General features: G+C 32.3%; 1 protein-coding gene across 1 annotated transcript; it reads right to left on the bottom strand.

Moving 5' to 3' along the window:
- Window positions 1–1,771: 1,771 nt before the first annotated feature.
- On the bottom strand, window positions 1,772–18,219 carry LOC131928227 (uncharacterized). The gene is made up of 9 exons (XM_059284177.1): window positions 18,091–18,219; window positions 15,281–15,379; window positions 11,979–12,239; window positions 10,536–10,716; window positions 8,455–8,652; window positions 7,448–7,585; window positions 6,652–6,728; window positions 6,158–6,269; window positions 1,772–5,628 (listed from the first exon to the last, which is right to left on the bottom strand). Exons 3-9 carry the CDS (start codon window positions 12,227–12,229, stop codon window positions 5,362–5,364), a joined length of 1,224 nt encoding a protein of 407 aa, XP_059140160.1. The 5' UTR covers window positions 12,230–12,239; window positions 15,281–15,379; window positions 18,091–18,219; the 3' UTR covers window positions 1,772–5,361.
- Window positions 18,220–19,045: the final 826 nt, after the last annotated feature.

Here is a 19,045-nt window from a genome sequence, read left to right as displayed (position 1 = left end):
TAAAAATTTAATTTGAAATCATTTTCTTGAAGATCATTGAATTACACCACCTACTTTCACTTCACTTCTAGAACTTGTTATGTTGTCACAAGTATTAAGTTTTTTGCAATTCTAATAAAAATTTCATATTCTGATACTTAAATTCAGATTTTAATTTTTTTATTACAATTTCCTTAAAACGTATTTATTATTGATGATTTTTTATACGTTAAGAGGAAAATCATATTTGCATCAGCTACACAGTGCAGTCTGAGAATCAGAGAATTGTAATTGATATTATATCTGTTAAGTATGAGAATTTAACAGAAAAGTTGAAAAAGTTCAAAACAAAAGTTCAATTAAAAACATTTATTATCAAATCAGATTTGAAGATCTGCAAAAGATACAAATATTTGCTTTACATTAAAAGAGCATAGATTTATATTTTTTTCTATACTATCTCACTTGTTTTAAAACAATTAGCTAATCACATGGATGTATGCTACTATAAAAAGTACATACAAACATCAACATCTAATTACGTCCACCATACAAACTATTGACACAGCTTCACAAATGGCAACTATTGGTTACTACGCCATTTCTTAACACATCAGATTAACATAATCTGTTTCCTATGTGTTAAGTAAACTGAAAAATTCTACATTTTACAATAATTTAAGCATTTCATGGAATGAAGTATACTTATTAAGCAATTATACTTCTAAATCAACTAGCTAACTAAACTTCTCTTTAAAATGATTAGAATTTTATTCAATTAATAAGTTATTTTATAACCCAACTGTTTACTTAGCAATGATTTTTTCTTAAAGTAACATTAATTTTGCTTCACAATTGTACTATAATTGTCAAAACTATTTGAGAAATGAATGCTAACAATTTTTGAAAATGAATAAGAAATAAAAACAGCACGCAAATAAAATTCTTTGAATGATAAAACAGCTAAAATTTGATACATAATGCAGAAAACGTATAAATTGTTACGCAATTATAAAGTAAACGGGTGTAAAATTAAACAATTCAGCAACAATTAAACAAAGTGAATAAACTTGAATGACAGTTTTTAAAAATAAAATGTCAATGCATGTGACTGACTCAGTTTGAAAGTTAGGAAGACAGATATGAATTCAAACCAATTACATAGAGAACATTTTATTCTCAACAGAGTAAATGTGTCTATGGGAAAAGAAGACTTACTAATTTATGACGACATAAAAATTACAAAATTATTGGTTCCTTTTTTTTAACCTTAATTTTGGAAGAAAAAAATAAATTATTCTTCTTTGAATTTGAAAATACAACTTTCTGAAAAAAAGTATCAACAAAAAATGACAGGATGTATGTCACTAACAGTATGAAATACAAAATTTAAAAACCGCCTAGAGATATTTGTGGAGAAATCATTTTTGAGATATTTAACTGTATATTGCTTTGTCATGCTTAAGAAACATACAATACAGCAGCAATCATTGCTTTAAGTCTTGTAACGAACAATGTTCAAGGGAGAGAATTCTGTAAAATTGTATTTATTTCTAATAGTTATAAATGGTGTCTAGTGACACTGGTTAATTGACCTAATAATTCAAAAAAAAAATTAACAAGTATTTTCAATGTACATATTGATGCTACACAAGAAACCATTTCAAATTAATCCACAAAAGTTTATATGAGAAAAGAAAAATTACTAATTATAAAAAAATTTCAATAGGAAACTCTTTTAATATGGGATGAGTTTTTGCCTGGTACCACATTTGAAAAATAATTGGTGGGGAGGAAAATTGGTAATAGGGAAGGATGCATTGTTGTTTTTCTTATTGTAATTGATATAAGTACCCAAAGCCAAATAATTGCACATTCACATCGTTATTGATAAATTGTAAAATAAACTAAGGATAAAGAGATAATCTTGATTAGATCACACATTTTAAAAACATGTATTACTAGATTATGATACATATCGAAAAAATGCTAAAAAGAACAAGGGCATGAAACAAGTTAAAGAGTAAAGAAAATACCAATAAAAACGGAATTTTTAAAATGAAAGGAATATTAAGAAATAAGAAATAATTGTTCAAGGAAGAATATACATTGTTTTTAAAAAAGTACGATAGATTTTACATACATATTACTAAATTATATTCTTGTTCTACTTACAGTGCTTACAAGTTTGATGATTTAGGGCTAAAAATTATTTTGAAAAGAATAACAAAAGAAAAATGATTTCTTAAAAGTGTTATTATTGTAAGTTATTTTCAGTAGTAAAATGAAACTTCAAGGTAATATGCACAAAAGATTATTGGTCTGTCTTGAGCAAGAGTAATTTGTAAAAAAAAATGTTTTGGAACAATTCAATAGAAAACTAATAAAACACATGATTATTACAGAAAATGGAGGGATAGTAGAAAATGTTATGGATGAAAGGGAAAGTAAAAATTAATGTGTTTATAATTAGGGAATTTCCCATCCTTTTTTTTAAAGATTATTATTCATATTTTCAACTAATTTAAGAAGGAATTATTTTTTTATATCTAAAGCAAGAGTCCTTACGCAGGGGATCCTGGACCCCTGGGGTAAGAGGAATGTGCATGGACCACAGGAGTCAAAATGTCAAATCTCACATCGGAAAAATTTAAAAACTCAGCACACTATATTTTCTATAAAGGTAAAGGCGGAACAAAGATTAAGTACTGTAAAGTATTAACTGACGGAAACTAGGGCAGTACAACTTTTACTTCAAATATTACTTAATGATACCCACTGGAGTGAAGAACAATAGAGTTTAAATCATTCTTTTCCAAGTAATAAAAATAATAGGAATAATGGGGAAAAAGTCTTGAAAAATTTATAAATGGTCCATTGAGGTAATTTTAAAAAGTGCACAAGTCAAAAAATGACATAGGAAGAATACATGTGTCTAAAAGTAACCATTGATTGCGATAATGAATTTAAAATAGCTGCATTGAATTGATTTACATCTATCTTAAATGTGAAATAGCTTTTCAATGTGACAGTGAAATAGATTACAAGATATAAAGAGAAAAGATATACTTGTTAAAAAAAAAGAAACAAATACTGAATAGAAGTTTTTACACTGGTAATTTTTCTTTAAAGATTTTATATATATAACAAAAACATAATGTTTAAAATTAGATTGTACTTATAGAATTTTTAAAATATTTTACTATGCAAAATCCCAACCAGTTCTAAACATCATACACTGTTAGAAAACAAATATAGCAGTAATCTTGATCACATGGCCATATTCTAGAAATTGAAAAAATGAAAATTTAAAAATATCTCACCAAATAAAACTATATTTTATATATAATTTTATCTAAGAGTTTGGATTACATCAGAAATCATGAGATAAACATAATTATAGTTTTAAAAAATCAGCATAGCTATAACAAAAAATTATTAATTAATGCTTCCAATGGTTAGAATTATTGAAGTGAAAAATTTCTATATGTGCAAAGGCACAGCGTTAGCATTAACAATTTCATCAAATATAAAAGACTTAAGTGCTGAGTGTTATTATTGCATAAAGATTTGTGTACCAGTGCATAATAAACATACATTTTATTTTTTGCAACAAAATGCCAAAATAAAATAACATTTTCATTTTTTTAATTAAAATAATACAAGAAAATAATTTTAAAACCATCAAATTCTAAAAGCATTTTTTATCACACTTTGGAAAAAAATATTAATTCAACAGAGCAGAATTTAGTTAGAAGGCACCAAAGATTTTGCTAAGTAATACATTTTTGTAACAGTATTAATATTTTTGGTAAAATTAAAATGATAAGAACAGGAAGGTTTCAAAATATAAAAAGTACATTTTTAATGCAGGTTTTTAAAAGAAAATTGCATAAGTAGGACATACTGAAAGAAAACATTGTACGTAACACAAATTACTAAAATGCATATGGCAGTAAAATCTCTATTCAAACTTATAAAGAATAAAACAAAACAGAATTAATATCTATTATAGTCCTATACAAAAAGTTCTAAATTTTTTAAATTGCCAAAAAAAAAAATACAAAAATATTAAGTGAAGTGATACCCTCTAGCAACCTAACACTTTGGTTGAACTCTTCTAATAGTTGCAGCTAAAGAAGGCATTGTTTTGTCCAGCAGTCCTTACCCCATGTAACTCGTAAAGGTGGCTCAGTGACAGTCTTTGACACTATGCCAGAACAATGTTTTGGAATGGGGTGCAAAACAAAAAAACTTTGGTATAGCATTATCTCAGCTACGCATTTTTAAATAACTATTAAAACAATATTGATAATTATTTAGCCATTTTAAATCTAGTTATTTAATGCTGATATAAAATTGTTTAGGTTATAACAAATTATTTTATTTCGCAAAAGTACTTCGCCAGAAAAACTGTACATTTTTTTACAACAATAACTTAACAAAGATACACACTATAAGGCAAGATGATATAAGCAAAAACTCTATGCAGGTTCAGAATACAATTACATCAAAATGTGCACAAGCGGCAAGATTGGATACTGAAAGGGTTAAACATGCTACCAATGTGCCGGGGAAACCTACCATTGGATGCTAATTATTCAGTATATTGCACAAGTTTAGACTAGATAAATAAAAGCTGAACATAGCCAAATCATGAAACTTTAGATCTACTATCTTTTATGTTCAGAAAACAATTTGTTAAAAGAAATTTTAAATTCTATCATAATATAATATTTTTATGAAGAAAAAAAATTAAAATGATGCATATTACATTTTTGAAATTGTGCATATTGACATATTTACATTTTTTTTAAATAATTACATGACCACAAATCATTTTGATATTAATGATAACATTTTAAAAAATGATTACATCATTGGCATTTAAAAAATGAATACAGCATTTCAATCACTTGTACTTTTTTCAGATCTCTGTTAATCCTATTCTAAAATCATCAACCATAGAAATGTGTGGTTTAAAATCTATTACTGAACAATAGTTCATCAAAGGGAAAAACTCAAATATAATGACAGCACTTATTTATTAAACAAAGGCTTGTAAGCACAAAAGTAATATCAGGAAAATAGTTAAATTATAATTTTATATTTTTTTGCCTGTTACAGTAAGTAAATGTTTTTAAACAAAACATTTTCTTTAAGTAAAACAGGGGTTAAATTTTCTTGTTTAATACATCACTATTAAAGCAGTTCAGATTCACATTTTTATCAACACAACACAATAAAATAATTTTTATTAAAAATGAGCATGATAGAGAAGCAGCCCCTCCTTGTTAAAATTGTTAAAAAAAACATTGCACATTAGCTTTGTTTCATGTATGTATAAAATAAACCATACTCCAGATCCATGTTTTTAAATCCTCACACTGAGAGGTGAGCAAGATAATATTTCAGAGACAAAGGTATTGGCAACAATGGAATATCCTTGGCATTAACTAGGTGTAAAATGGCGCGGCGGCAGATGTCTTTCAGCGAGCGGTGCTGGATGGGAAGCTTGTAAACAAAAACCTTCCTCCCGTAGTTGTGCTGCTTCATCACGGCAAAACACAACTCACTGAGTGAAAACCTTGGGAAAACTTGCATGTTGACCAACTCAGAGACAGGCCAGTACGCACCTCGAACATCCACCTTTAATACAGAAGCTTTGCTTTTTAATTTTAAGTAAAGAACATGGAGCTTAAAGCCTAAACACACAGACATTATTTTAAAAAATAATAAAAGAATATTTTACATCGTCAAACTAAATGTTCTATTAAGAAACTAAAAATTACTTTTAAATTTTAAAAAAAAAAAGAATTTTCAAGTAGAAGTAAATTAAACTGTGGAGACTTGGGGAAAGAAACAATGTTGAAAAATATGTTTGATACCAAGGTAAATTACAATTGACTCTGGGGACAATGCTAGTCACCAAAGAATCTCAAATAAATTAATATACTGAAGTATGTTATTTGATATATGAGGTCATAGCCAGGATAGAGAGTATGATATCTATACCATGTTTTCATTGAAAATGGGGTTGTTCTTTTTTTACTTTTTCTTTCTTTGAGCTGGCCCCTCATAGTTTTGTGAATTATCAAAAGTAATGTTTTTAGTAGATCAGAGATACCCAGATTAAGTTCTGGGTAGGAAATAACTGGATGGAACAGGTAAGGCTCACCTGGATAACATGAGAGAATTGGGGGTAGTGGAGAATCAAGATACGATTGAAGCAGCATCCATCAGCTGGGTAGGTGTACCTTACGGCAATGTATTCTCCTGATGGGCTAGACCTATGGAAACAGTTACATTCAGATTCAACATTTTTTTTAGTTATTTGTATCACAGCAATGTATTCCCTAATGGGCTAGACCTTGGACAAAATTGACATTCGGATTCAACAATTTATTTTTGTTTCTTTACTCAGTTCTCTAACTAAGACTTATATGTAATTGTTAGATAAGGCAAGTATTAAATTTCAAGATTATGGCTTGTTCTTTTATAGCATTAAATTTGTATTTTAAAAATTTAAATTATTTTAATTTCAAGATATTGCTTTATTTCTCTGTAGTTTTGATATTTAAAAACTAATAAAAGGATTTTTACATACAAAGCAAATAAATGTAACAATATTTTCTTTTTTCTTCATATTAAAACATCAAACTTAAATAATACCTGATTTGTTGAATGCTAGCGTTAGCAATAGGCAAAATATGCTGCTCAGTAGCTGACCAAGTTTCTGTTACATAAATCTGATGAAAAATTTTAACTTTATGAAAAGCTTAAAGTGATTCATAGCAAAGTAATTTAGATATTTTTTTAAACTGCTAATTAAATTGCATATGAAATACTATGAAAAGAACTAGTATTTAATATTTAGCATCTATCTTAAAGAAAAATTTTAAAATATTAAATCAAGTAAATAAATCATTTACTAAAATAGATCCTGGCAACCTTGGTCTCTAGTAGTTAAGACATAAGGCTAGTTATTTCTGTAGTTATGCTTCCTTAACCAAATATTGGACAGGTGAAGTAGAGTCTAGCTGATGGTAAATTAAACCTAACAAATCTCTCCACTCTTATCATCACTGACCTGAATACTCCTGTGTTAGGCCGCTATAATGAGATTATTTTAATCATCACTGACCTGAATACTCCTATGTTTGGCCGCTATAATGTGATTATTTTAATCATCACTGACCTGAATACTCCTGTGTTTGGCCGCTATAATATGATTATATTAATCATCACTGACCTGAATACTCCTGTGTTTGGCCGCTATAATATGATTATATTAATCATCACTGACCTGAATACTCCTGTGTTTGGCCGCTATAATGTGATTATTTTAATCATCACTGACCTGAATACTCCTGTGTTTGGCCGCTATAATGTGATTATTTTAATCATCACTGACCTGAATACTCCTGTGTTAGGCCGCTATAATATGATTATATTAATCATCACTGACCTGAATACTCCTGTGTTTGGCCGCTATAATATGATCATCCCCTAGCTGACTGTTGTAGGTAAGGCTGTGGTGGGGGAGGAAGTTTGCGGACTTGTGTACGGAAATCATCTGCTGCTTTGGGGAGCTGCATTTCATAACCTGAAGTTATACAAAATTTCTGAATAACAGCATTTTATTACCTGAAGTTATCATACAAAATTTCTGAATAACAGTGTGAGGGTGGGGAAGAGAAGAAGTGGCACCCCCGTTTGATATTCTTCTTATGGGGATCGCCTTTTTCTTACGTACACCTGGTACAGTTTAGTGAAATCCAACACGCACATGTCTAATTCAAGATATTCCATAATGTTTCTTTATTTAACACAAATCAATTTCCTACTCCTACCCTAACTATGTTCTAAGTTCTACTGTCTACTACCTCTATCTATCTACTCCCTAACTCCACATCTCCGAAAGTTCTCTACCGCTACATATCACCAACTGCTGACCCACGCTTCCTTGGTCTTCTGACCGTCTCATGTGACAGGTCAGCTCCTGTATTTCTATTGGTCTACCTAACTATACTAAGCTCTGTTTCTGCTAACTTCTACTTGATCTATCTGACATAAACTTGCGTCATCAGAAACAGCATTCATTACATTAAGTTATCATACAAAATATTTGAATAACAGCATTTTATTACCTTAAGTTATTATACTAAATAACAATACAATATCATTTCATTGCCTAAAGTTATCATAAAAAATATCAGAATAACAACACTTCATTAGCAATTGTTTTTGTACAAAATTAGGGAAACTGTATCACATTATAGTAAAAAAATGTATGATATTTTTTTGTCATACTAGAGTTTTAATTAAGTATCCTTTCAAACTTAGCGGTGAAGTAGAGTTTAATTCTTTCAGAGACCTCGGCATATGAGGGCATAGTTTGGTCAGCACCATGCTCAGCCAACACTGAATGTTTGCTCTTGCGCAAATGACCAGGAAAAAAAAACATACTCGTACCTGAACATTGTAATTGACGTTGGTGTGAAAATGATAGCGCATGTCTGGACGCAGCACAATATTTGTCCAGCTGGGGGAGACGTACGCCTCAAACCATCTGCTGATGGATGTGTACAGGATAAAGTAACAGGTGCACATCTGCAGCTCTAGGTTGATCACATAAAACTTTGAAAAAGATGGATGGCGAGCTGAGTTCACCTTTACAAAAAAAAAACGAAACAAATAATTCATTCCATGTACTATCAAGTACAAAAATAAATATACAAATATATACAAATATTATGAAAATTATTTGAAATATAAATTTAAAAAGTGCTGATATTGATTTAAACAGATATAGGACATTATTATCCTCCCCTAATCCAGATTCCTGCCCCATCACCATTAACTCATGAAACTTAATTAATGGATAATGTGTAAATGTGGCAGGCAAATGACAGGTAAGTAATTTCCTGGTACTGGTTATAATAAACTAGCTGCATCCCGTGCTCCGCCACGGTAAATCTTTTTTAAATGTACCAACAGAACAAAACTAAACACAAAACAAACGAACGCAAAACAAACAAAAAAAAAAAAAAAAAAACAAACACAACACTCATAACATAAACACAATTTAAATGCAATCATAAAGGCATATTGCTCAATGTCTAGCCCGTAGCGCCAAATCGCGCCCTTTCCGGTTTTTTGCACCCCCCTCAAACTTTCAATTTGCACCCCTTTCCCCCCCCCCCCCCCCGCCCTAAAACTTTCGATTTCCACCACCCCCCCTCACAAATTTTTTCCAACCCACTTTGGCGCCCCCTAAGGTCGGCACCCGGGGACATATGCCCCCCCCCCCCCTCGCTACGCCTCTCCTATAAAACCCGAAAGATAGAATAATAATTAGAAAACAGTATAAATAATAGGCAGTATCTATAATATATACAATATTTCACTTTATCCATTCACGCATTTTTTTTTCCAGTACTTTAAATTTTAAAAATTTACAATAGAGTTTCATAACTAAAACCATTGCGCACCTGATGAACGTGATGACGCGTCTATAATAGTGCTGAATAGTTGATTCAAAATTATAAGTAATAAACAGTAGGGCCTACATTCAGTGAATAAAATAAATAAAAGATTGCCTTTTATCAATCCATGCTAATTATAATTTTCTAACAATAATTTACTCTTACACATCCGGATAATTTGCATTCACATTTTGCTAATTATATTATTGCAACACTAATTCCTTCTATGACGACCGTATATTTGCATTCACATTTTTTATTAGCGTGAGTTTAATGTATTTTTAAATTACCTCTTTTGTCAAAATTAGAAAAAAAGAGTTATATTAATTTTTTCTACCGTACTGTTATTATGTTATTGAAATGTATCCATTTTTTTCTGGGAATATAAACGAAAATGATATTTGACATTGATACTTTTAATATGTTTTAGCCGTGTGTGTATATTTAATATTTTCTTTAAGTTATGCAAAATTGTACAAACAGTGGAAATTATAAAATAGCTCTATGCCGCTATATAAACAAACCCTACTCTAATACTTATAATAAGACACTGCGATGCACTGAAAAGCACAGCATAGTGCGTAGTTTACTTTTATAGTCCAAAATCTATAGCGATGACGGAAGGACTGACACACTACCTAGCCGCTTATATTATAGATGTCATTCACAAGATTAGAACTTGCAACAAGCTGAGGTAGTAAAATGTGACCCAGTACTAGAAACTTTACCCTCTAATTTATTTTTCACCTGAACAAATAAATATTGATAGAAACCCTGTTAGCAATTTTATTATCTGGCATACCTTCAAAAACTATAAAAGTTTTTTTTAAAGTACTTATCTCCCTTATAAAAGCATTTTCATGGTGTTTTAATTATGGCCTACAGTAGTAAAATATTTCTGACAGGCTTAATGTACTTATCACAAGAGAATTAATTTTAGCAACACACACCACCATCATGCAGTAAGGTAATAAAAATTTCTTACTGCTACCTCAGTAAATAAACATAAAAATATCTTTTTGCCAAGAGTTGCCTAACCTGAGTGCAATCACCCATAAAAATAATTACCTGCACTATGATGGAGCCATCATGGTAAGCAACAACACGTGTGGATGGAATGTTTCTTCGCCTCCGCCTGATCCTGTTGCTGTGAACATAGGCTACCATGTCAGGGGAGCTCAGCGCTGGGAGTCGGATAGTCAAACAGCTTTGTGTTTCTTTTTCATAGATCATCACTTCATGGCGAGATCTGAGACATAAAATAAATATTCTCATAAATCATCATTGGTGAGATCTATAACATGAGAATAAATACTGTCATAGAAAACATGAAATTAAATATTGTAATACATCAGCAATACATCTTAATATATATTTTCATAGGTCATTACTTTATGGCAAGTTCTAAAACATGAAAATAAATATTTCATAGTAAAAATGAAAAAAAAAATATTGTCATAAAACCACTTCATGGTAAGATCTGTAACAAGGAAATAAATATTTATAAAGGAGCTTCTAATTTTATTATGAACTTCAATTAAATTTTAGTTTTATTTATAGGGTTTTTTTTTTAGAACAGCAGTGACAAAAAATTAAGGAATCTTATGCTTTGATAAAAGAAAAAAAAAATTTTTTATCAAAATCTATTCACCAAAATGAAACCTGATTTTTAAGATACAATACAAAAAAAAAGCTAATGAATGCTTCTTTATTAAAATTAAATTGCGATTAAAAACAAAGATTTGCATCCCATCTTTCATCACATATCTTTTGTCAAAAGCTACTAACTTTGATATCTGTGTTCTCATCCCCCCCCCACCACTTTCAATTAAAAGTTCTTTTTCTTTTTAATTATATTATTTTGTTATATGTGTGTGTTAATAAGCACACACTGGTTAAGGAAACATCATTAATTTTGTTCAAAAAAGTAAAGTAACACCTCTAGCCTTACAGTGTATTTGTAAAAGGAACAGCCGACAAACTTAACCCAGGCAGATTTATGCCAAGGATTAAAACCTCATTAGAAATTGTGACTGGGATTAAAACTATGTTAGTAATCAATCATACAATTGGTAATTAATAATGTGGTTCACACAACATGTGCAACTCAAACGCTGCATAGCAAATTATATGCTCATTTACTTTATAATGAATATTTATTTTATTCACTGCACAAGTTTTAATCAAAGATAAATGACAATAAAGCAATTAAAAATATTGTATCAACTTAATTAAATCTACTCCCAAAAAAGCACACATATAAAAAAACTTACTTAAATTTTTGGAAAATACCACTTGTGTTATGAAACTACAAACTCCTAAAAAAAACAACCTGCTCTGAATTTACTTCAATCCACACCTATAAAACCACATGTATAATGAAGTTACTTAAATCCACTCTTATAAAACCACATGTATAATGAACTTACTTAAATCCACTCCTATAAAACCACATGCAATATGAACTTACTTAAATCCACTCCTAAAAAACCACATGCATTACAAACGTACTTAAATCCACTCCTAAAAAACCTCCCCTCCATGGTATCAGCCTTAAGGGAACCATTCAAATGCAGAAGACAATTTCTATTGGATGTGTAGTCAGCCTGGTCCGAGAAGCCACAATCATTCTTCTGACGCCGGCACCAACTGCCAAAAGAGCAGGTGATCAGTTCTTCTCCGGCTGGTTTTGACTTCACCTTCTGGTAGAAGTCCAGTTTGTTGCATTTTTCATTCAACTTAGAGGTCCAGGTGTTTCCCATGGCTCAGAACCTAAACAGGTAAATGGTTAATTTAAAATTAAGATTTAGCTGTAATATCTATATAAACTATGATGTAAATCAAGAATGTAAACATGAGTGGGAGAGAGTGTTTGAGTAAGTGTGTGTGTGTGTGTGTTACTCCCACCACAAATTATATTTGATTAAAAAAACTTGCCAATGTTTAAATTATTTAAAAAGGGACATAATCCAAACCACCAGTCTACTAAAATATTGATAGCAGTTTTGACAAGCATGTGTCAACAATGTGTAGCTAAAAATAGAATTTTTTTTTAAAATACTATGAGTGTTATTTTATGTAAATACAGATGACAGCTTTAAGAGGTAGATCCTAGACAAGATAAAACCATTTGCATTTCAAATGAGCTATTGTTTACGTTCTTCATTTTTTGGCCCTAGATAAAAGTCAGGTGATGTGTCAGGTTCTAAAAAGTGACTAAACCTTTAATAACATTTTATACCTGTGTTTCAACTTCTGTGTTAGGCTCATTTAATGACCCAATTTTAAACAGAATATAGTTTAAGCTGTGGTAGTGTAAAATACAAAACATAATGATAAGAACATTTCAATTTGTTGAGTAATCCTATCTATGCAAAACAGAATTTCAAACTTTAAAAAATAGCCATTTTTCTTCTTTAGCAACCTCACTGACAGAGTGGTTCAATCAAGGTGGGCACCACCACAAAAGTTGTAACACTATGTGTACCATTAACTCCGGCTGAAGCTTGCATGGTTCGTGAATGGACAATCAGGTGCCACTGAATTGATGACATTTAAATGCCACATTATAAAACTCCACCCAGCTCAATGAGTTAAATTATCATGCCCAGAACTTGTCTTTTAAAATCAGTTCTAATCTAAAGACTTAGTAGCTCTATGGTGCTAGTTCATATAGTAGGTGGTTACATGAATATTTCCCCCACCCCCATTGGTCAAGGCTGTCCCCCTCAGAGACTTGACCCAAGATACTCCTAGCTTGGAGTCCTCGGGCAACCATCGCAAAAGTGCTATCAAGAAAACGGATGTTGAGTTCCCCTCAACTGGCAAGTGAGGGAATTAGTCTGCCCAGATCAGCTACCTATCTCTGCCTGTCATGGGTCAAGGACATTAACCCCCCCCCCCCTTGACATTTCACCCAGAGAAATTACCCTTTGTGTCTTCTTCTTCTTCTTCGTTCTTAATTATTAGTGTTGAAGGGGATTGAGATTTATCTGCCAGTGGGTTTGAACTCGAGACTTTTGTTCGAATTTATCAACCATGAGCTTTTTGCCGACTCGACCACGCCTCCAACACAATTAAGCGTTACGTGTCAACTGGTTATGCGCCATTGAGGCCATTGACTCCGATTTCAGCCTGCTTTTCTTTTTGGATTTGCTTCCATAGCCTTTGTCCAACCAAGAACAAACTACAAGGCAGCAGTTGTTTAATTTTGGAGTTGTCTCTCCTAAAAGAGTGGCTGTCCTCAGCTAACGAGCCTCATCTGCCCGAGGGTTCGAACTCGAGACTTTTCGGCTTAGCAACCATGAGCTTTACCGACTCGACCACGCCGACCCCACCCTTTGTGTAATTACCCCCTTCCCCCAAGCTCAAGAATCCTGACATTAAACCTAACCCAAACTCCAACCCTATATATAAAGCTAACCCTGAACCCAACCCCAAACCTAACTCTGATTCTAGATCAATATCTTAACTAAATCCCAGCCTTAAGTCAAAAGCTTAAACCTAAGCATTCACCTGAGCCTAAAACTAAACCCAAACCCGACCCCAACCCTAACAATTAGTTTAAGTCTAACCCTAACCCTAGCTCTATATGTCTTACTGGGCGGTGGGTAATAGACAAGGGGATAATTACTCCAGGGGGTAATGTCAGGGGGGGTAATGTCCAGATGTAATTTGTGGCAGGGGGGTAATGTCCTGTTCCCGTCTGTCAGCACCATCATGAATGATTTTATAACACAAGACACTCCACAGGCATTAAGACATTAAAATATATAATACTTTGTTTCTTAAACTTTAAATAATGTGTGTATCAAATATACCTGGAACAAAAATATGAGTAACCTTTCCTCACAGACAGAAACCAACTCTAATACTGCAAGTTTAATCTTATAGTATTGTATCTACTGAACCTACAATAGTTTCATACAGTGATCTGAAAGTGATATCAGTTGTTGGTTAACTTTTTATTTCCCCTTCAGTTTATAACCCTTTACTTTAATGGTAGCTATGTCAAGAACATAATAAAACTAAACACATACCAGAGAAGTGAAGTCAGCTATCAAATCCAACCCAACTATATAAATTCTTATGTTCTAGACTGGAGGCTCTATTTCTAGTGAACGGACATTGTTAAGGATTCTGACTTTATAGCAATTCAAATTTTTATTCAAATTTATTCAAATTTATTAAAAAAAAAACTGTAACAATTGTAGGCACGAAAACCTTTTTTTCACATTGGCCGTTTAAACAAATAAAACAAAAATTCAATAACACTTAGCAGTAACATAGCACTAAAAATGTGGAATAAAGAAATAATGTTACATAGTTATAATACAAATTGAGATAAAAAAAGAATATAATAGATTAAAAACTTTCTGGCTACTACTTCCACTAGTATGTCACACTGTTGACCAGTAAGGGGTATCCAGGAATGATATTATACTTTATGCTAATTTTATCCCCACTCTCAAAATTTTTCTCATCCCACACCATCTAAAACACTCAGAACACACCTCCCAAAATGAAGTCACATTTAAGCCAACTTTACGCCACATATTGTTGTTCTTTATTTTTTAATCGCTAGTTTAATTTATTGAAAATTTTAGCAAAATTTTTTATAATAATTTAGAAAAAACTTTTCAAATGTTAAAAAACTGCTTGAAAAATTACTTTTTCAAATATAAGTGTGACATCATAATTTCTTAAACATGCCCTTTCCCTTCTCACACTCTGTCACAATGTAACATAATGTATGGACGAACCCCTAACGTTTAATGACTTATCATTTAAATTACTCTTTAATCCCAACTTACCTTCAGTGCACTATCTACCATGAGATAGCCACAACCAGCAACAGTGGAATAGAGACACTTGGAATCATTAATTTATTCAGTTATGTGGCAGCTGCAAGCCTAAATAGGAATGAAACAAGGTATGATGAAACTAGATACGCATCAAAGAAATGGGTTTATCTTCTGATTGCATTGATTGGTTTAAAAATATTCTACAGAAAAGTTACAGATATTCATAAAAGCTGAAATGGAACACAAATTTTACACATTAAAAAGTTTTAGTGTTATAGTTTATCCTGTGTTTAAGCTGATTAGTAGATTTACTTAATACCTAATTACATTTTAGTCATACAGCATTGTAAGATTTTTTTTTTAAAGTTGTGTTGCACTAAATAAAAAATTCCCTCCCACACAAGATGAGCTAGGCAGAGGCGTAGCGACCCTTCCCGGCGCCCGGGGACAAACTTTTCGATTTGCACCCCCCCCCTCAAGATTTCGATTTCCACCCCCCTTCAAACTTTCGATTTGCACCCCCCCCTCAAGATTTTGATTTGCACCCCCCTCAAACTTCCAATTTATTTTTCCAACCCATTTTGGCGCCCCCTAAGGTCGGCGCCCGGGGACATATGTCCCCCCCCCCCCCCGCTACGCTACTGGATCTAGGGGCAGATGAAGAAGAGTTAACCAGTATTTTGACCTAGTATATGAAGGGATAGGATCAACACTATACCCTGGAGCCACCTGTACTTAAAAACTCCTGTACTTACACCTAAGGTGACCTATGAATTGGAATAACATAATAACCAATAAGGTTATGAGTTATATTCAGTGCTGAGTCAACAGAACAACCCTGAGTCCACCTAGTTCTAATTGATACTGGATTCAAGGCTGCTGAGAAAAGAACTGACCATACTCTAATTAATCTGCCCTAATAACAATCAGATATTGAACAGTATTTTTTACTTTTTTCCAAAGATGGCCATGTTGAACTATTCAGTAATTTAGGTGATATCCTGTTACTTAAAAAAAACTTGTTTAAATAACTACACCACCAGTAGAGAGTACTCACTCACTACTCAGCAGTTCATTTATGATTTATCATGGAATGATTATTTCAGTTTTCCAAAAAATGTATGTAAAATATAAAGTAATACAATTTACAATTATAACCTTGAGTCCACACAGTTTTGATTGTTTTAAAAAGTCATCTTAAGCTGATGGCGTTGATGACTGCAGTCAGAGGTCAACCAATCACTATTAGAAATCACTATGTCTATGAGTTAGTAACAATGTAACCATGAATCCAAAGTTGGTCTATAGATGCCATGTTTGTTATTTTAACAAGACAGAGACGGTTTTCCAAAAACACACCCTTGCTGATCAACAACCTAAATAAGTATCTCTTAGTACTACACAAGTACATAACCAGCCACTATAAGAAACATTGTTTGAAACAAGACAACACTAGGCTCATTGAAATTCTGCACATAGGTGTAACAGGAATGACTTCCTATCAAATTACAGCCTGTCCCCATCAACAATGGACTCAGTTACAGCAATGGGTAGGCTACCTGCTCAAGTTAGGAAAGTAAACCATACTATCCCGATTCATCCATAAATTGTCCCAGGCAGAGGCGTAGCGAGGGGGGGCGGGGGGTGCGTACCGCACTGGGTGACACCATTTAGGGGGTGACACCAAGGCAAAAAATAGCAAAATATATAGAGAAAAACTTGAGGGGGGGTGCAAATCGAAAGTTTGAAAGTTTGTCCCCGGGAAGGGTCACTACGCCTCTGGGGGGTGACACCATTAAGTGCCTCACCAGTTGACACCCGACCTCGCTACGCCACTGGTCCCAGGATCTACCCAGCTCTGATGGGTACCTGACCCACATTAAAGAAAGTAAAGGTACCTGCATATAGTGCTGACCACACTATCCCTTCTTATGCCAGTCAAACTCTCCATGCACCATCAGGTTCAAAAAGGAACTTGATTTACATTTTTAAGTGTATTATTATAGGCCTATAATCATAATCTACATGTGTGTGCCAGTTGCCAGTAGTGCTTAATGAAAAAGTTAATTTCAGACATGGTGGTCAATGCAGTAGGTGAAGTAGAGTTTACCCATTTCAGTTACCACAGTGTATCTATGTTGTGTGATCAGCTCTATGCCCTGCCATCTTTACATTAATAGTTATGAGTCAGGTACCCATTAGAGCTCGGTGAACTCAGGGACTTTAGGGGTAGCAGTCCGGCTCTACAGCTACAGTAACTATTTATTTTAATATTTGGCAAACTATAATTTAATTATTTAAAAAAATAAGGATGTGCTTAATAGTAGACTTAAAATTAATAAGCCTACAAGTAGGTTTACATCTCTATTCTCACTCTATGGCTAGATCTATATATAAACTATAATAGATCTCGTATTAAGTCAGTAAAATCAGTAGTAGATGTCTAAGTAATGTATTATTATAGATATTAGATAGGCTTAACTAACTATACTAATTAAATAATTAACTAAGCATTATTTATTTGCTGTCTGAATAGAAAGCATGTATTTTAATGCATAGATTCAATTTCAGGATCTAGGTATCTAGATATACCAATAGTCAGTAATGGTGCAGGGCAATTATAACTTATAACACAACAGTAAGTAACTGACAGCAAAGGCGAACCAGCGATCGTTAAACTACTAACATGGTGAACAAGAAAAATATCTAATCAGCTGTGAGATAAAAATAGAACGCATTTCTGGACGACATGTCATACTTGTAATGATTGCTTAAAGCACGTATGCAGTGGTAAGTATTAGTTTAAAAAACATACTTACTTAAATGTATGTTATATCTCTTCAATGATAAATATTCCATTGACTTTAACTGTACGTGGAGCTGTGTTGAACGGAATAATAATACAGTATAACAGGGTAATTTCCAGTTCAGCTGATAAGAAGGCACGAGGTAAGTAGGTCAAGGCTGTACAAGTCACATGATCAAAATATTTACAAAGTGAACCATGGAACTAGATTTTTTTTTTTTTAGTCCTGGTGTGTTGCAGAGTTCGAATCGCCACTTTTTAATGTATCTTTAAAATTTTAAGGAGGCTAGATCTAGATCTAGATATATATTGTTTTCATTATCCACATACGAAAGCCACAGTAAAATATGTTGGCCTACTGAAAAACTTAAGTAGATTAATATTAAAGTTTTAAAGGCTTCGAAAATTTTAAAGTAGGCTAAAGAAAAAGGTCGTTAAATTACGCACTAAACTTTACTATCATGCAAATTTCAATGAAACGATTATACAATATTTTACATACAAAATATAGACTTAGGTATATATAATAATATGTCAATTTTTTTTATCTGTCATTTATATTTTACATTATGAACACACACAAAAATGTTAAAAAGTGATGCGCAAAAAATATTGTAACTGTGTAAACCTCCTGAGCCCACCTCGGTCTACTTGCAAACAAAAGAACTTTCAGCAGTTCACGTTATTTACCCGTGTACGAAGTGCAAACACTCCCTTGATTCCATTGTTATTTGTCGCTATGTTACGAGTTCGTAATTCGACATATGATGAAATAACACGTGATTTCAACAAGTACTTTAAGGTTTTCCTTTTAAATTTATAAAACGAAAGCCACATATTGTATTGCATTCATTTTGCATTAACTTGTAATATAGTCGTCTATATCATAACGTCATCATTATCAAGCTGTGTATCGTATTTACTCTTTAAGCTTTATAAAGTTCACAATACAGAAATGGAGTTAGTTT

The sequence above is a fragment of the Physella acuta genome, unplaced genomic scaffold, assembly GCF_028476545.2.
Source record: "Physella acuta isolate Inbredline_101_S28 unplaced genomic scaffold, ASM2847654v3 ptg001478l, whole genome shotgun sequence".
NCBI lineage: Eukaryota > Metazoa > Mollusca > Gastropoda > Physidae > Physella > Physella acuta.
The sequence above is the reverse complement of the archived record's forward strand: the minus strand, read 5'-3'. Positions and strand labels throughout refer to the sequence as shown.